This window comes from Panthera uncia, assembly GCF_023721935.1.
Source record: "Panthera uncia isolate 11264 chromosome D3 unlocalized genomic scaffold, Puncia_PCG_1.0 HiC_scaffold_8, whole genome shotgun sequence".
NCBI classification, from domain to species: domain Eukaryota; kingdom Metazoa; phylum Chordata; class Mammalia; order Carnivora; family Felidae; genus Panthera; species Panthera uncia.
The window spans coordinates 72589488-72608663 of record NW_026057586.1 but is presented as its reverse complement, the minus strand read 5'-3'; the positions used below and the strand labels follow the sequence as shown (position 1 = coordinate 72608663).

Sequence of the window (19176 nt, the reverse complement as noted above, 5' to 3'; positions counted from 1 at the left end):
TCAGCCATCATATGGGAGGAAGGAAAGGGAAGGCAATGGGTCTGAAGAACTTCCACATCCCCCACAGGGTCTCAGAGGGAAGAGATCAATGTGAAAACCTTCACTCAGATGAGTGTTACAGATTGTGTTAGGCAGTCTCCAGCTTATGGGTGAGTGAAAGGTAACCAAGAGAAGACATGGTGCTAAAGAGTTCTGGGTCCTAGAACTCTCAAAATGAATAAACCAACACCCTCCTCCAGGGCAGAGAGCCCTGCCCTGATGAGAGGCTACTGTAGTAGAAGCAAATTGAACAGGACAGGAACCACAGAGGCAAAAGAAAGAGAAAACAATTGTCAATAAGTAGGAGACCACATATATTTTTCCAATCATTTTGTGAAAACAGCAGAAGGAATTCAAGAGCTATGAAGTAATAAAAGCTAGTTTGACCTGCCTTCCAGCCTAAAAGTACAGGAAAATTCATTTTGCTTTACCATGGATAATAAAACATGTTGAAGTCATACCCCATACAGAATTGTTATAAGAAAAAAAGATAATAAGTAACAGCATAATGATCCATGGAGGCATGCTAAAAAGACGAGCCTACAAAGCAGATGTAAATGGCAACTTAATATTTCAAAATGCGCCAAAATAAATTAAAAGAGTTATAGAAGCAACGAAGGAACAGCATACATCAGAATTAGAAAAACTGCAAATGAAGAGACTAGAAAAGATGACTTAAAAAACAAAATTATAGAACTCAAGAAAGAATAAAACATAAAAGAAAAAATTCCCTGAAATGAAGGCTAAGCACAAACACAGGGCAAATGCCTACAGAGGTTCCTTAAAAGAAAGAGAAGATGAGGGTCACTTGGGTGGCTCATTTGGTTAAGCATCTGACTCAATTTCAGCTCAGATCATGATCTCACAGTTTGTGGGATGGAGCCCCGCATCAGGCTCTGCACTGACAGTGTGGAACCTGCTTGAGATTTTTCTCTCCCCTCTCTGCCTCTCCCCACTTGCTCATTCTCTCTCTCTCTCTCTCTCTCTCTCTTTTTCTCTCCCTCTCTCTCTCTCTCAAAGTAAATAAACATTAAAAGTTTTTTTAAAAGATGGGGCACCTGGGTGGCTCAGTTGGTTGAGTGTCTGACACTTGATTTCAGCTCAGGTCATGATCTCACAGTTCATGGGTTCGAGCCCCATGTCAGGCTCTGCTCTGGCAGCATGGAGCCTGCTTGAGATTCTCTCTCTCCCTCTCTCTCTGCCCCTCCCCTTCTTGTGTTCTCTCTCTCTCTCTTTCAAAAATAAACATTTTTTAAAAAGAAAGAGAAGATAAAAAGGGGAGAAATTTTTAAATCAAAAAGAAATGAAAAAGAGATTTTAAAATACAAAAGACAGGCAAAGAAGATCAAACACAAACATAATAGGAGTCCCAAAGCAGAAAGCCAAATCTATGGGACAGAATAAGTAATAAATACTATAATTCAAGATAACTTTCATAATTTAAAAGGAAAAAAAACCCACAAAATTTACTCTGTATTGAAAAAGGCACTCCACTATGTGGGAAAATCAATTCAGAATAGCCAACACTGAGATATATTCTAATAAACTTTTGGACTTTAATAACAATTAATAATTATTTGGGAATATAGATAAAAAGACTCTTCTAGAAGAGAAAGAAAGATTGTCATCAGACTTTTCAACACCAATGCTTTGTTCCAGGGATGGTGAAGTGTTATAATCAACACATTCAAGGAAAGAAAACGTGAACCAAAGATTTTATATCCATCTAAACTGACCATCACCTACAAAGGCCACAAACTGTTACAAACGTGCAAGAGGGAGAGAGTTAAGATGGCAGAGTAGTAGGGGGACCCCAGGCTTGCCTCATCCCTCAAACACAGCTAGATTAACATCAAATCATTTTGAACACCTATGAAATCAATCTGAGGACTAAGAGAACAACCTGCCCAATTAGAGGGAGAGAACGTGACAGGTACAAGATGCTGAGATATGAACTGGGGGAGAGAAAAGCCATGGTGCCGAGGTGAGAAGGGAGCCCCTTTCGTGGAGAGGAGAGAAGGGAAGAGAGAACAGCACATCAGGCCCACACAAGAAAAATACTTCTTCCCTGAAACCATTGACTGGAGAATCAAGAGGAACTGATTATCGGAAGTTTTTGCAAACAGTGGAGCTCAAAATCTGAGCATTTAGAAGTCTGCGCCATTCAATGGAGTAGATCTGGGCAGGCAGTGGTGCTCCTGTGGAGAAGGAAGGCAGAAGCCCAGGAATGGACAGCATGGTGTAGGGATCCCCTGGGTTTCACTGGGAGATCTGAAGGAAGCCTGGAACACAAGAGGGGAGATTGTTCACTTGTCTGTGAGGGCTACCTGAACAGCGTGGACACCAGCTTCTCTACCCTGCGATAAGAGAGCAGAGTGATGCCATCTTCCCTCACCCACCAGCACTGTTGGACTTCAGCAAGCAACAGAACACTCCCAGTGGAGGCTGGAGCTGCTTACACCAAAACCCACCCTGCTGTGCCCTGCAGGTGCACCTTCACTAGGGCAGGTCTGACTGAGCCAGCACAGTGGGCCTCTCCTCAAGAGGACCAACACAAGCCCCACACATGCACCAAGTCTACTGATCATAGAGTGCTCCAGAGCATCAGCTTCAGTTCTGATGGAAATAGGACCAGGCTTTTTTCTTCCTTCCTTCCTTCCTTCCTTCCTTCCTTCCCTCCTTCTTTCCTTCCTTCCTTCCTTCCTTCCTTCCTTTTTTTCTTTGGAATCAGGCATATAGTTTTTGGTCTGTTTGTTTGCTTGTTTGGGTTTTTTGTTCCTTTTCCTTTCTCTTTTTTTGGAACAGTCTTTCAAAAAAAAAACAGGTTTATTTTAACAAATCAAAGCACACCTAGTCAAAGGTCCAAACACTCCCCACTGCAACCAAGGAAGAGCTCTGCAGAGGGCTGATGTGGAGAAAAGAGCAGACAAATCACAACAGCAGAGTGCACACAGCATACACCAGAAACACTTCCTGACATGGCAGTTCCTGGACAGTGTATGACCTCTTCTTATAGAGCATTACTCTCAAGAACAGGAAAAATAACAAGTTTTCATAACACACAAAAGGCAAAAACCTAGACAAAATGACAAGAAGGAGAAATTCTCCCCAAAAGAAAGAAAAAAGAAACCACAGCCAGGGACGTACTCAAAACAGATATAACCAATATACCTGAACAAGAATTTAGAACTACAATCATAAGAATACTATCTGGGCTTGAAAGCATAGAAGACACCAGAGAAACTCTTGCTGCAGAGACAAAAGACCTAAAAACTAGTCAGGCCCAATTAAAAAATGCTGTAACTGAGATGCAAAATTGACTGGATCCTCACAATGAGGATGGAAGAAGCAGAGGAATGGATAGGTGATATAAAAGATTAAATTATGGGAAATAATGAATCTGAAAAGAAGAGGGAAAAAACACTGTTATTAGATCACACTATTAGATCACAAATATAGACTTAGGGAATTCAGTGCTTCTATAAAGCACAATAATATCCCTATCATAAGAGTCCCAGAAGAGCAGGAAAAAGTGACAGAAGGTTTATTTGAACAAATTATAGCTGAGAACTTCCCTAGTCTGGGGAAAGAAACAGGCATTCAAGTCCAAGAGGCACAGAAAACTCCCCTCAAAATCAACAAAAGCATGCCAACACCAAGACATATCACAGTGAAACTTGACAAAGAGAATTCTGAAAGCTAAGGACAAAAGGTCCTTAACCTAAAAGGGCAGATACATAAGGTTTGCAGCAGACCTGTCCACAGACTTGACAGGCCAGAAGGGAGTGGCGTTACATGTTAAATGTGCTAAGTGGGAAAAATAGGCAGCCAAGAATACTTTATCCAGCAAGGTTGTTACTCAGAATAGAAAGAGAGTAAGGAGTTTCCAAGACAAGCAAAACCTAAAAGAGTTCATGACCGCTAAACCAGCCCTGCAAGAAATATTAAAGGGGACCCTTTCAGTGGGAAAGAGAGACCAAATCGACAAAGACTAGAAGGGAACAGAGACAATCTACAGGAACTATTACTTTATAGGTAATACAATGGCACTAAATTAATATATATCAACAATTACTCTAAATGTAAATAGACTAAATGCTCCAATCAAGACATAGGGTATCAGAATGTATTAAAAAAAACAAGCCCCATTGATATGTTGCTTACAAAAGACTCATTTTAGACCCAAAGTCACCTCCAGATAGAAAGGGAGGGGATGGAGAACCATTTATTATGCTAATGGACATGAAAAGAAAGCTAGAGTCGCCTACTTATATCAGACAAACTAGATTTTATTTTTTTTTAAAAAAAATTTTTTTTTCAACGTTTTTTATTTATTTTTGGGACAGAGAGAGACAGAGCATGAACGGGGGAGGAGCAGAGAGAGAGGGAGACACAGAATCGGAAACAGGCTCCAGGCTCCGAGCCATCAGCCCAGAGCCTGACGCGGGGCTCAGACTCACGGACCGCGAGATCGTGACCTGGCTGAAGTCGGACGCTTAACCGACTGCGCCACCCAGGCGCCCCCAGACAAACTAGATTTTAAAACAAAGACTGCAAAAAGAGATTATATCACAGTAAAGGGGTCTATCCAGTAAGAAGAGCTAACAATCATGAATATTTATGCCCCCAATTTGGAAGAAGCCAAGTATATAAATCAATTAATAAGAAACTTAAAGAAACTCATTGATAATAATGCAATAATAGTAGGGGACTTTAAAACCCCACTTATAGCAATAGATATATCTAAGCAGAAGTTCAACAAGGAAACAATGGCTTTGAATGACACACTGGACCAGATGGACTTAACAGATATATTTAGAGAATTTCATCCTAAAGCAGCAGAATACACATTCTTTTTGAGTGCACACGGAACATTCTCCAAAATAGATCACATACTGGGTTACAAATCAAGTCTCAACCAGTGCATACCATGCATATTTTCAGATCACAATGCTATGAAACTTGAAGTCAACCACAAGAAAAAATTTGGAAAGACCACAAATACATGGAGGTTAAAGAACATCCTACTAAAGAATGAATGGGTTAACCAGGAAATTAAAGAAGAAATTTGAAAATACATAGAAGAAAATGAAAATGAAAATACAACATTCTAAAACCTTGGGACACAGCAAAGGTGGTCATAAGAGGGAAGTGTGCAGCAATACAGGTCTTCGTCAAGAAGCAAGAAATGTCTAAAATACACAACCTAGTCTTACATCTAAGGAACTGGAAAAAGAACAGCAAATCAAGCCTAAAACCAGCAGAAGAAGGAAATAATAAAGATTAGAGCAGAAATAAATGATATAGAAATAAAAAGAAACAGAACAGATTGAAACTAGGAGCTGATTCTTTGAAAGAATTAGTGGGGTGCCTGGGTGGCTCAGTCAGTTGAGTGTCCAGCTTCAGCTCAGGTCATGATCTCACGGTTTATGGGTTTGAGCCCTGTGTCGGGCTCTGTGCTGGCAGCTCAGAGCCTGGAGCCTGCTTCCAATTCTGTGTCTCCCTCTCTCTCTGCCCCTCCACCACTAGTGCTCTGTCTCTCTCAAAAACTAAATAAACATTAAAAAAAATAAAACAAAAGAAAGAAAGAAGGAAGGAAAGAAAGAATTAGCAAAATTGATAAACTCCTAGCCAGACTTAAGATGAAGAGAAAGGACCCAAATAAATAAAATCACAAAATTTAAGAAGAGAGATCACAATCAACACCACAGAAATACAATTAGAATATTATGAGCAATTATATATAAACAAATTGGGCAATCTGAGAAGAAGTGGATACATTCCTAGAAACATATAAACAACCAAAACCGAAACAGGAAGAAAGAGAAATTTGAACCGACCCATAATCAGCAAAGAAACTGAATCAGTAATCAAAAGTCTCCCAACAAACAAGTGTCCAGGGCCAGATGACTTCCCAGGGGAATTCTATCAGACATTTAAAGAAGAATTAATACCTATTCTTCTGAAACTGTTCTAAAAAATATAAATGGAAGGAAAACTTCATTAGCTTGATTCCAAAACCAGACAAGGACCAATTATAATGACAAGGACCAGACAAGGAGAATTATAGACCAATATCCCCGATGAACACGAATGCAAAAATTCTCAGCAAGATACTAGCAGATTGACTCCAACAGTACATTAAAAGAATTATTCACCATGATCAAGTGGGCTTTATTCCTGGGCTGTAGCGGTAGTTCAATATTCACAGATCAACCAATGTGACACACCACATTAGTACAAGAAAGGATAAGAACCACATTATCCCCTCAATAGATGAAGAAAAAGCTTTCGACAAAATACAGCATCCAATCTTGATAAAAACCCTCAAAAAAGTAGGAATAGATGGAACTACCGCCACATCATAAAGGCCATATATGAAAGACCCACAGCTAATATCGTCCTCAAGGGGGAAAAACTGAGAGCTTTTTCCCCAAGGTCAGGACTACAACACGGATGTCCACTGTCACCACTGTTGTTCAAGATAGTACTGGAAGTCCTAGCCTCAGCAATCAGACAACAAAAATGTTTATAGCAGCACTATCAGCAATAGCCAAATTATGGAAAGAGCCCAATGAATGAATAAAGCCCTGATGAATGGATAAAGAAGATGTGGTGTATATATACACACAATGGAAATATTACTTGGTGATCAAAAAGAATGAAATCTTGTCATTTGCAACGACATAGGTGGAACTAGAGTGTATTATGCTAAGCGAAATAAGTCAGTCAGAAAAAGACAAAAACCGGGTGCCTGGGTGGCTTAGTCAGTTAAGCGTCCACTTCGGCTCAGGTCATGATCTCATGGTTCGTGAGTTCGAGTCCTGAGTCGGGCTCTGTGCTGACAGCTCAGAGCCTGGAACCTGCTTCAGATTCTGTCTCTCCCTCTCTCTCTGCCCTTCCCCTGCTCATGTTGTCTCTCTCTGTCTCTCAAAAATAAATAAACGTTAAAAAAATTTTAAAGAAAAAGACAAAGATCATATGATTTCACTCATATGTGGAATTTAAGAAGCAAAACAGATGAACATAGGAGAAGGGAAGGAAAAATAAAATAAGATAAAAACAGAGAGGGAGGCAGACCATGAGACTCAATTATAGAGAACAAACTGAGCATTGCTGGAGGAAAGGTGGGGGGGGGAGCTAAATGAGTGATAGACGTTAAGGAGGGCACTTGTAGTGAGCACTAGGCGGTATATGTAAGTTATGAATCCTTAAATTCTACTCCTGAGACCAGCATTATACCATATGTTAACTGACTTGAATCTAAATAAAGACTTGGAAGAAAAAAAAAATAAACATGCAAGAACTCAGTGAATATTTTCCCCAAGAACCCTTCCTGAAGAATCTAATAAAAAGCATACCTCAGAACCAAAATAACTGGAAAGACTTGGACATGAGTGGGAGTAAGAATTAAATATATATTTACATGTAGACCTAAAACTAAAAATGATGGTTGTAATGGAATTAGTACAGCAACTTAATGGCTCTGGTTCTGAAGATGTAGGTACAGCACAACCATAAAAAATGGATTGGAGATATGGTTTTGAGGACATGACTGTTGTCTTTTACTTATGGGCCAGTCAAATGACAATTTAAAAGAAAAAACTCTTTGGAGGCATCTGGATGGCTCAGTTGGTTAAGCGCCTGACTTTATAGCTCAGGCCATGATCTCATAGTTGGTGAGTTCGAGCCCCGCATCAGGCTCTTGGCTGTCAGCACAAAGCCTACTTGGAATCTTCTGTCCCCCTCTCTCTCTGCCCCTCTCCTCCTCCCCTCTCTCTCTCTCTCTCTCTCTCCCTTTCTCTCTCTCTCAAAAATAAATAAACATTAAAAAAATACTCGTTGGTTTACAGACCACCCCGGTATTGATAAAAGTAAATGTGCCTGTGTTCTTACACATGAAGTTGGATGCGTAGATGGGTTAAATGAACCAATGAAAAATTTCCTTTTAATGATTCTGTGGACAGAAAACTCATTTGGTGGGAAGAGAGAAAATTAGCTAAAAAAGTGGTAGAAACTGCTAAAGCTGTTATGGATGGTGAGGCCTATTGTGTGGATACAAAAAGGAAGATGGGAGTGAGAAGAAAGAGGCTATATAAGAAATAGAATAAGGTTTGATAGAATGATAGGTATTAACTAAGAGTAAGAAGATATCCCATATCCCTTCAGATCCTATCTTGGGAGAGATAAAAAACAGGGGGAAGAAGAGGTTTCCAGGTAATTTCAGTATTACCCATGGTGGGGAATTCTATCAGTCCAGTAGGATAGACATAAAGATTTTTATTTTGAGGAATCAGTTCATGTTATTGCAGAGGCTGGCAAGTTCAAAATCTGCAGGGCAGGTCAGAGGGATGGAAACTCAGGATTTTTATGTTACAGATTCTTTTCCCAGAAACCTGTTTTTGTAGTTCCGGTCTTCAACTGATTGGCCATGGCCCACCCAGGTTTCGGGATGATCTGTTTTAAAGTCAACTGAATGAAATGTTAATCACATCTATAAAATACCTTGAGAGCAACATCTAGACTAATATTTGACCAAATTACTGGGCACCATAGCCTAGTTTAACCATCAGAGGAGCAAATAGAGAATATCCCCAAAAAAGTAGGAGAACTACAAGTATCATATTTATATATCTAATATTGTAATTACATATAATATATAACATACAATAAAGATACCAACAGAAATATAATAACCATTAGAGCAAAAATACAAGCCTCTTGATATTAAAAGCTATGCCAGGGGCGCCTGGGTGGCTCAGTTGGTTAAGCGGCCGACTTCGGCTCAGGTCACGATCTCGCGGTTTGTGAGTTCGAGCCCCGCGTCGGGCTCTGTGCTGACAGCTCAGAGCCTGGAGCCTGTTTCAGATTCTGTGTCTCCCTCTCTCTGATCCTCCCCCGTTCATGCTCTGTCTCTGTCTCAAAAATAAATAAACATTAAAAAAAAAAGTAAAAAAAAAAAAGTAAAAGCTATGCCAAAAAGAGAAAGTAAGTGATATATTTTCTTGTTTTGCAAAAACAAACAAACAAACAAACAAACCAGACATAATAGCAAAAAAAGAAAAAGAAAATGAGAAGGAGATATATAAATTTAAAAAAAAACAGGAAAAATAAATCAGAGACAAATGAAAATGATTCCCTCTAAAAGACTGAATAGGAACAGAATGAAGGTAAGGTGAATGAGATCTTTGAGGATATCTTTTTACATAGTTTTGACTTGTATTCAAAAATAAAATTAAAACAAAAAGGATGAAAAAGGAAACCCTAACATTGAATATGAACTGAAAAAAAATTAAGCTAACGTATATTGAACTGATAATCACATAGGAAAAAAATTTAATTGTACCATACATCTTTTGTGGGATATATGCTAAAGACAAATACAACAACAACAAAACCATGCAAAGAGATCTCAAACTTTACTTAGATTCATTGAGTGATACTATTGAATTAACTTGGAGACTATTTTGTGAGTACTTGGGGATAGAATGAGTAAGTAAATATATTTGATGGGAACTTCTTTTACCATGGTAGAGGAGACACACAGATGAGAGGAAAATGAGAAGAAGCCTATCATGGTGGATCTGAACTGGAGGTCTCAGTACAGACTCATGACATTTGTATGTTTCTTCTGGTTCTATGCATTGACACATCATAGAAGCAATGGCTTCCCTATATCAGTGAACACTCCTAGCACTTAAATCTTGGTTTCTGAAATACCATAATCTACTAATTCCTGATTTCAGATCTGGCTGAGGGGATATACAAGCAGATCCTGGAACATTTTGGGCTAGAAGTCAAGAAAATTTTCTAAGACTAATGGATTTGTGTAAAAGAACATAGTTGCTGGCTTAGAGGGGCTCTCTTTGGTCAAATCTGTAACAGTTTGGGCATCAAAAACAATAACAATGTTGGATTATAACATATTGAATTAAGACAATCCTTGAGGGGTGCCTGGGTGGCTCAGTCAGGTAGGCGTCCGACTTTGGCTCAGGTCATGATCTCATGGCTCCTGGTTGGAGCCCCACGTCGGGCTCTGTGCTGACAGCTCAGAGCCATCAGCCTGCTTTGGATTCTGTGTCTCCTTCTCTCTGCCCCTCCCCCACTTGCTCTCTCTCTCTCTTTCAAAAATAAATAAACATTGGAAAAAAAGTTTTTAATTAAAAAAGTCATTAAAAAGACAATCCTTGAGTCAATAATGATACTCAAGAACATCTAGGTTGGGTAAGAGGGGATCTCCTTTATAAAAGAATGCCAGCTAATGAATGTTGAAGAAATGACAGGTTTAGAAATCACCTTTTTGCAACACAAATTTATTTATTCAGACAAGGACCAAAATAGATGCTAAAACATGGGGTCAAGTGTTGTTTAATAAAAGGATACTCGCCTGGTCTCAAAGTATCAAACCATATGTTACTTATTTAATAGGGAACTACCCCTTACAGTGGAGAGATCTGGAAGATACCACTTTTATGATGTGATCCAACTTAGCATCACCAATGATAGGAGATCCTTTGTGTTTAACCTGGATCTGATCATGAAGAAATAATTAGAGGAGCGCCTGGGTGGCTCAATCGGTTAAGCATCCGACTTCAGCTCAGATCATGATCTCATGACTCATGAGCTCGAGGCCTGCATTGGGGGTCTCTGCTGTCAGCACAGAACCCACTTCGGATCTTCTGTATCCTCTTCTCTCTCTCTGCCCCTCCCCCCCCCTCAAAAATAAATATCAAAAAAATTTTAAAGATTAAAAGAAAGAAATAATAGACAATAGACAATACTAGACAAACCAAGATTGTGAAACAAGACTGTGATACAACTGGACTGGCTTCCTTAAAAACGTTAATATCATAGAAGATCAATTGTTTGTTCATTTCTTTTAAAGAGGCAGAGAAGGGGCACCTGGGTGGCTCATTTGGTTGAGTGACCAACTCTTGATTTTGGCTCAGATCATGATCCCAGGGTTGTGAGATAAAGCCCCACATCAGGCTTCATAAGTGTGGAACCTGCTTAAGATTTTTCTCCCCCCTCCTGTCTCTCTCTCTCTCTCCCCCCACCCCAACCCCTCTCCCCCACTCACACACTCTCTCCTCTAAAATAAATAAATAAATAAAATAAAAATAAAGAAGCAGGGGGAAGTTCTAGATTAAAGAAGACTAAAGAAACATGATAATCACTGATTGGATACTGGATGTAAAGAAATAAATAAGTAGAAGATAGATGATAGATGATAGATAGGAGGGAAGGAAGAAAATAGATGATAGAATTATTGGATCAACTGGGAAAATTTGAACTGGATGAGGTATCAAATTTTCTTGAGCGTGATAATGGTATCAGTGTTATATAGGAGAATATCTTATTCTTAGTAGATATATACTTAAGTAGTTAGGGATAAAGTGCCATGATTAAAGCAACTTACTTTTAAAAACATATAGATAGATTGGGGCACCTGGATGGTTCAGTCATTTGGGCATCCTACTTCGGCGCAGGTCACGATCTTGCGGTTCGTGAGTTCAAGCCCCACATCGGGCTCTGTGCTGACAGCTCAGTGTCCGGAGCCTGCTTCAGATTCTGTGTCTCCCTCTCACTCTGCCCCTCCCCTGCTCGCACTCTGTTTCTCTCTCTCTCTCAAAAATTAATAAAGATTTTAAAAATTAATAAAAATAGATAAATAGATAATACATGGAGTGAGAAAAAGAAAACAAGGTGAAATATTAACAATTGGTGAACCTAAGTGAAGGGTAAATGGGCATTCTTTCCATTTTTCTGTGGATTTAAAATTTTTTCAAAATAAAAATATAAACATTTAGGGGGAAAATAGCCACAACAACAGCAAAAAACTTGTGAAATGCATCTAAGCCAAACTTTGAGGGAAAATGATAGCTTTCATGTATCAGAAAAGAGTTTAAAAATCAATAACCTACGTACCCATCTTATAATTTGTGTATCTCAAGATGAGTTTTTTTGAAAAGCAACTCAAACTCAACAGAAGTAGAAGAATCAAGATAAAAATAGAAACTAGTGTAAAAGGTTATAAATGTATAATAAAGAAAATCAACAACACTAAAGTTGATTCTTCAAAAAGACACTAAAATTGATAAAACCCCTATCAAGATTGGTCAAGAACAAAGAGAGAAAACACTAATCACCAATACCAGGAATGAAAGAGGACTCACTACAGACCCAACAGACATTAAAAAGGTAATAAGAAAATGGTATTGACCAACTGTCTGTCAATAAAGGTGACAATTTGCATAAACTGAACAAATCCCTTGCAAAGAATTAACTAAAATGGATACAAGAAGAAATAAAAATGTGATAGTCTTGTATTTATTAAAGAAATAGAATCCATTATTGGGGTGCCTGGGTAGTTCAGTCTGCAGAGCATGGAACTCTTGATCTCAGGGTCATGAGTTTGAACCCCAAGTTGGATGTACAGATTACTTAAAAATAAAATCTCTAAAAGAAAGAAATAGAATCCATTATTTATTTATTTGTTTATGTATTTATTTATTTTTAAGTTTGTAAAGATTTAAAAATATACATTTAAAGAGAATACAAGTCCTCTTTGAAAGTAGTTAAGATCATTGATTGTGTTGACTTTGTCTCTCCTAATGAAACTTAGGAGAGGTGCATGACATCTCCCTCTACCCTCAAGTGGCCCAGTGTAGAAATCGCATTGTTCATGATCCCAGACACATTCACAGAGGACAGAACCACACAGACAGGCCCTATTCAAAATGGGAACTAGAAATATGTCAGCTCATCATGTCTGGCTTTGTGGGTCTGATAGTTGGACCAGGCCAAGGACTTGTTTTCCTGTGGGAGACTTTCAAATACTCAAATGTGCACAAACTCATCATCATCAACTTGAACCTTGATGAAGTATTTCCTCCCCATGACCACCTGGCTCCTGAACTCCACAGCCTTAAAAGTAGCAAACTTGTTCTTTTCCTGCTCTTCCAGTAGTGGTTTCACATGGTTGGTGATGGTCTGGGTCTCAGCCGTGGCAGACTGCATGGCTGAAGACGCCCCCACACATCTTGCTGGCAGGTATCAGGAGATGGGCCGAGCGGAACCCAGACCTGAGGTCCCTGCTCTGCTTAAGGCAGGTGGCCTTAGAATCCATTGTTTAACACCTTTACACACATACACAAATAACTCCAGCTCAAAAGCCTTAACCAGTACATTTTTCCAAGCATTTAAAGAGAAAATAACTTGGGCGCCTGGGTGTCTCAGTCAGCTGAGCGTCCGACTTTGGCTCGGGTCATGATCTCGGGTTTCGTGAGTTCTAGCTCTGCATTGGGCTCTCTGCTGTCAGCACAGAGACCACTTCAGATCCTCTGTTTCCCTCTCTCTTCCCCTCCCCCATTGGTTCTCATTCTCTCTCCTCTCTCTCTCTCTCAAAATAAAGAAACATTAAAAAAGACAGAGAAAATAACATCAATCTTAAAAAACAACAGGGGCGCCTGGGTGGCTCAGTTGGTTAAGCATCTGACTTTGGCTCAGGTCATGATCTCGCAGACTGTGAGTTCGAAAGCCCCACATCGGGCTCTGTGGTGACACTTTGGAGCCTGGAGCCTGCTTCAGATTCTGTGTCTCCCTCTCTCTTTGCCCCTCCCCTGCTTGTGTTCTGTCTCCCTCTCTCAAAAATAAACATTTAAAAAATTAACAAAAAAAAGCAAAAAACAACAAAACCTTGTCTCCTAGAGCATAGAAAAAAGAGAACACTTCCCAGCTCTTTTTATGAGGCCACTATAACTTTGATACCAAAACCTGACAAGGACATTATAAGAAAGGAAAAATACAGACCAGCATCTCTCATAAACATAAAGACAAATATCCTAAACAAAATGTTAACAAATCAGAGGTGACTGGCTGACTCAGTTGGTAGAGTATGCCACTCCTAATCTCTGGGTCGTAAGTTTAAGCCCCATGTTGGGTGGGGCTTTTAACTTTTAAAAAAAAGTTAGCAAATCAAATAAAAATGATATTAAAATCATGAACAAATGGGGTTCTTCCAGGGATGCAAAGGTGGCTTAACAGTCATTGTATATCTTAAAAGACAGAAAAATTATTTATCTTGGTAACACAGAAAATACATTTGAAGAACAACCTGATAGGAAAATAGGCAGAAGATTTTAACAGAAACTTCATAAAAGAGGATGTTCAGATGACCAAGAATTACTTCCAACCCTCAGCATTAGGGATGGGTTTGTTCATTGTCTGTCTCACCCACCACAAAGGCAAGGACTTTGAACATCTGGGTTACCACTGTGACCCCAGCACAATGGCTGGCAGATAGTAGGTGCTGCTCATTCCTATTTGATGAAGCACCTTTTGGGAAGAGAAGCATTCTTGCACCCACAAGGCCCACTGAGTTGTACTCTGTACACAACCATGTCCACAGGCATAATGGCCAGGGCTCAGGCCACCTGGGCTGGAATTCCCACTCACCAGTTACATGATACTGGACACATAACTCAACCTCCCTGAGCCTGGCTTTTTTTTTTTTTTTTTTTTAAGTATATTCTACACCCAACGTGGGTCTCCAACTCACAACTCTGAGAGCAAGATTCCCATGCTCTACCAATTGAGCCAGCCGGGCTCCCGGAGCCTGTGAGCGGGAGCAGTTCTCACCAGTAGAGAGCTAGAGTGCAGAACGATCATGCATTTTGAACATGTTTGGCTTCGATGAACTGAGAGGCTGCTGTCACCATCACTGCTATCACAAACCCCCAGATGTGCACATTCACACATGCAGGTGCACACTGCCCAGGCAAACAAGTTCTTTCCACATCCACAGCCCTGAGGGAAGGAAATGCAGTAATTTCCCGGTGAGCTGGCCAGGAGTCCAGAGAACCACTAGGGCCACAGGGGCTGGGAGGGGAAGGAGCTATGAGCCTACTCCACAGTGGGGTCCCCTGCTCGGACCCTGGGTCCTACTCCTAACCCTGAGATGCCAACCCACATCCAATCCAATCTACTGTAACAGTGGTCAGATTGCTGCCATCAAGGGAGCATCTCCTATGGGCCAGGCAAGCTTCATGCCTGCCCTTAAGGGGGCAAGTGCCAGCATGAGTCTCATTTCACAGAGGCTCAAAGGCCGCAAGAGCCTGCCAGAGTTTCTGCTCTCCCCTGTGCTGAGAGTGAAACCCACAGATCCCTGGATGGGTCGGAGCAGCTGGTAAGACCCAGCTCTCAGGGGCCCATCCCTGTCCCCACCTCCACAGCCCAGTGCTGTGGAGCCCTAAAAGGTGAGTGCTCTGGACCCCACCATCCTCTTCTACGACTACTCCCTTTATCAGTAAAGCTCTGACCTTTACAGGCTGGCTAGGAGCTAAGCAGACATTGGAATCCAGGGCAGGGGGTGGAGGATTCTGAGAAGACCCCACCCTTCCAGCAGCCCAGGACAGTTTCCATCCCTGCAGAGGCCTCCTCCCTCTGTGACTCCAGGAAGCTCCCTCCTGGGCAGGCCTAGTTTCTTTATAAATCAAGTGCAGCAATGAATCCCACTGGATTCTGGGAAAAGCAATGAATCTTCCCACCGAGGATCCTGTGGGAGGGCAGGTATTTCTGAGTGGCAGGTATATGTCACAAAGCCGAAAAGCCAACACTACCCTGAAGTTCATGCAGTCTCCCTAGAAGACAAGCACTTGCTCAGAGCCTCAGAACACCCAGTTTGCATGCAAGCCTAACACACTGGGCCATAAGGCTGGAAGATGACAGACTAGAGAGAAAGGAACCTCACTGTCATCATGTGTCTATTTACCCATTACTCATGGTGCTGGGTCTCTACTCATGCCAACTTTAAGACCCCTCCCCCAGGGGCCCTGGCTGCAGAAATCATGGCCCCAAAGGAACAGACCTGGCACGGTAGGCTAGGAGGAGTTCGGGTCTGGGAGGCCTGCTGCTAAAAGGAGATGGTGGTGGGGAAGCTGGAGACAGCAGGGAGGAAGGAGAGTGGGCTTCAGGCAGGCAGCTCCCTTCAGAGCCTGCAGCAACATGGCCAGGAGCCCTCAAAGGGGAATCTTGGCCAGGAGGACCCCAGCCCAGCCAGGGTCTCTTGACCCCCTGTTCCACAGAAGCTGGGGCCAGCTCCAGGCTCCCTCCCACTCCTGGCTTCTTAAAACAAGAACAGGAAGTTGAGAGTGCTGTTTGACAAGTACACAAAACACCGGGGAGAAACCACATCCGCCTTCCTCACCAAGGAGACTTGCAGGGAAGATCTTGGGCTCAAGAGCAGAGACCCCAACCGCAGACCCTCACACATGCACAGCAGGACATTCCACAGAGAACCACAAGACAAGAACCTCTCCAAGGGGAGACACAGTGGGCCCAACCCCCCTCAAAGAAATGTGGCAGCGGCTCTCACTCCTGGGGACCGTGTCCCCAGCACTGGTCTCTGGGGCCTGAAGCCCCTGCCTGGTTTGCAACTACAGCTATGGTTCAGGTGGGCACAACACCTCTGTATGTTCTCCAGAGCATGGGGGAGGGGAGGTTCACTCCCCTCCCATCACCTGGAAGGCCCCTGGGGAGACCAAACAGCCTGTTCCCCACTTGTCGCTGAGCTGCCACCCTCAGCCACTGTCATCATAGAAGGAGCCCTGAAGGAGGAGAGAGAAAGCCCTGAGAACAGCCCAGAGGACCAGGTCAGAGGACCAGAGACAGATGAACAGATGCACAGACAGACAGACAAAAGAAGGAAGGAAGGAAGGAAAAGGCAAGTTAATGCAACAGAAGGATAAAGCATACAGGAAAGGTGAAGCCAGAACAAAGACAGCCCAGAACACCACCTGCCCAGCAGTGGCTGGGCCAGGACTCGGCCGTGCTCCCCCTTGTGCTGGGACTGTCCCCTCGGTTTATAATGTATTTCTGATCCTGACAGTGATCCATGAGGCAGATATTCCGGGAAGCAGACCCGGCCAGCAGGGAGGGAATGATTTCTCAGGCTTCTTTCTTACAGGCCCGGGCTGGGGGCCAAGGGCCAGGAGGGGCGTCCTGCTATGTTCCGCTCCGGTAGGCAGTGGAAGCCTCTCATGAGCTAGGCTTCCTGGAAAAGAATAGGAAATGTAGGCCCCCTCTCCACCACCTACCTTGCCCCGGCCCCAGACATCAAACAGTCACTGGCTGGGCCCAGGCCCTGACATCAGAAGGGGAGGCTGTGGGGGACATGGTGCCAGCAAGGGCAGATTTCCTAGATCCTGGGTCAGGGGAGAGACTGGCCCCGGGTAGCACTGAGTGCACCCTGGCAAGCCAGGACTCACCCATACTTCTGGAAGAAAACCCCAGCCTTAGACAATTGTGTGGCTTCTCTGAAGGGCCAGTGCCAGTCATCAGGGTCAGCCCAGGCCAGACCAGGGACACTGTGGCAGTCCCCTCTTGGGGCTTCCCGAGGCCTGGAGCTAGATAGAATAGACTCACACACCACCTCTGTCAATATCCCCAAGCCCCCTTCTGTCCTCTGCGCACACTTTTCTCCTGCTCTATGCAAGGGTCCTGGGGCTGCCTCCTTGCTGGACTCCAAACTCACGTGACCCCCACCACCAGTGCACACACACATGCACCTTCTCCACACTCTCACCACGGGTCACAAAGTGTCCAGGAGGAGCCAGCCACTGAGAGCCACCCAGCTCCCACCCACCTCTTACTCACCGTCCAATCTCCGAGCAGACCTTGGAGTCAGCGGCGACCGCAGCGTGGGCAAAGGCCTGGGAGCCGCAGTGGGCATGGTGGCGAGAGAGGACCACGGCGGGCACGATGATGGCTAGGGCCAGCCCCAATCCCAGAAGGACCATGCTGACCGTGGCCCTGCGTCCCTGGGCCATGGCTCTGAGGTCCAGGGTGGAGAGAGAAGGCAGGTAGACAGACAGATGGGTGGATGAATGAACAAGATGGGCAGATAGACTCACAGGTGATTGGACAGATGAACAAATAGATGGAGGCCAGAGACAGACAAACAAATGGATTGACAGTCCAGATAGCTGGACAAAAGATAGTAAGAGAAGGTTGGACAGAGACGGGATTACAGACAGTGGACAGACAGGTTTACCAACGAACAGAGGCACCCAGAGGACAGGTGGGTGTATGGACGGACAGCTGGCGATGGCAGGGCTGCTGCCCGACTCTAACGCTTGCTATGAGAGGCAGAGCTGGCCACACGCCTGAACTTCCAGTTTTCAGTCCCTGTTCTTGGCCCTGGCGGGACGCCAGGGACCAGGGCGTTTGTGGGGAGTTTTCCTTCCAGAAAGGAGAAAGCAACCGCCGTTAACTCCCTCATTCCTGCAGCCTGCCCCCTGCAAGCCTTGATGATACAAACACCCCTCCTCCCCAGGGCTATCCCAACCCACGTGCTTGAGGACTTGGCGCCTACTGCCCACAAGACAGCTGGGGTTCAGGATGCCCAGAGCCCCCACGGCCATTCTCCAGGTCCCAGCAAAGCCAGGACAGCAGGGTTCAGGCCTGCCTGCCCAGTCCCCTCCCCTGGATCAGGCTCAGAGAGACAAGGGGGCCAGAGTGGCACCCCGACTCCTGCCTTCTTGGTGTGACCCTGCCCAGCAACAGCTTGCCCTAGTATCCTCAGAGTCAGAGGACAGTGGAGATGTTTGGGACACAGAGGTAGGGCTGAAGGGGGCCAGAGACAAAGGGAGGGAGGACCTAAGGCGATGTCACTCAGGACCCGGGTTCAAGTCCCAGCTCAGCCGCAGCCTAGCCAGGGAACAAGGGTGCTAGGAAGGGGTTCAGCTTCCCAATCTGCATCAAACACCCAGGACTACAAGACATCTATGTGAGGAATGCAGACAGGGACTGCACCCAGCCCTTGGCACCCACTACCCCTGGGGCCCGCTGTCCTAGAAATGCCACCATGGGCCTCCAGAGAGTAAGGCTGCCCTCCCATCTGCCTCTCTGCCCTTCCCTGGCAATGTGTCTGCTTCCCTGTGTCTGTGGTGACAGTGCCTCCTCTCCTGGGGACACTGGCCTAGGCCCTCCCTTGCCCAGACCTCAGGGTGTCCAACAGGGAGGCTGCTGGGGGAGAGGGGACCCTTTGAGTCCCCTCTTGACCAGGCTCACAGGGGCACAGGGTGCAGGGGCCACAGGCTGGACTCCCACTCACAAAGCCCCCATGCCCCCCCACCC

The 19176-nt window shown here is 43.8% G+C and overlaps 1 protein-coding gene and 1 pseudogene across 2 annotated transcripts in view; both read right to left on the bottom strand.

The window, feature by feature from the left end:
- Nucleotides 1-19156, bottom strand: part of GGT5 (gamma-glutamyltransferase 5) — a 32098-nt gene extending 12942 nt beyond the window's left edge. For both annotated transcript variants that reach the window (XM_049619130.1, XM_049619129.1), the window contains exon 1: nt 17695-19156. In XM_049619130.1, coding sequence (XP_049475087.1) covers nt 17695-17867 — 173 coding nt within the window. In that variant the 5' untranslated portion in view covers nt 17868-19156. The remainder of the gene's footprint in view (nt 1-17694) is intronic.
- On the bottom strand, nt 11081-13095 carry LOC125914697 (cystatin-B-like; annotated as a pseudogene).
- Nucleotides 19157-19176: the final 20 nt, after the last annotated feature.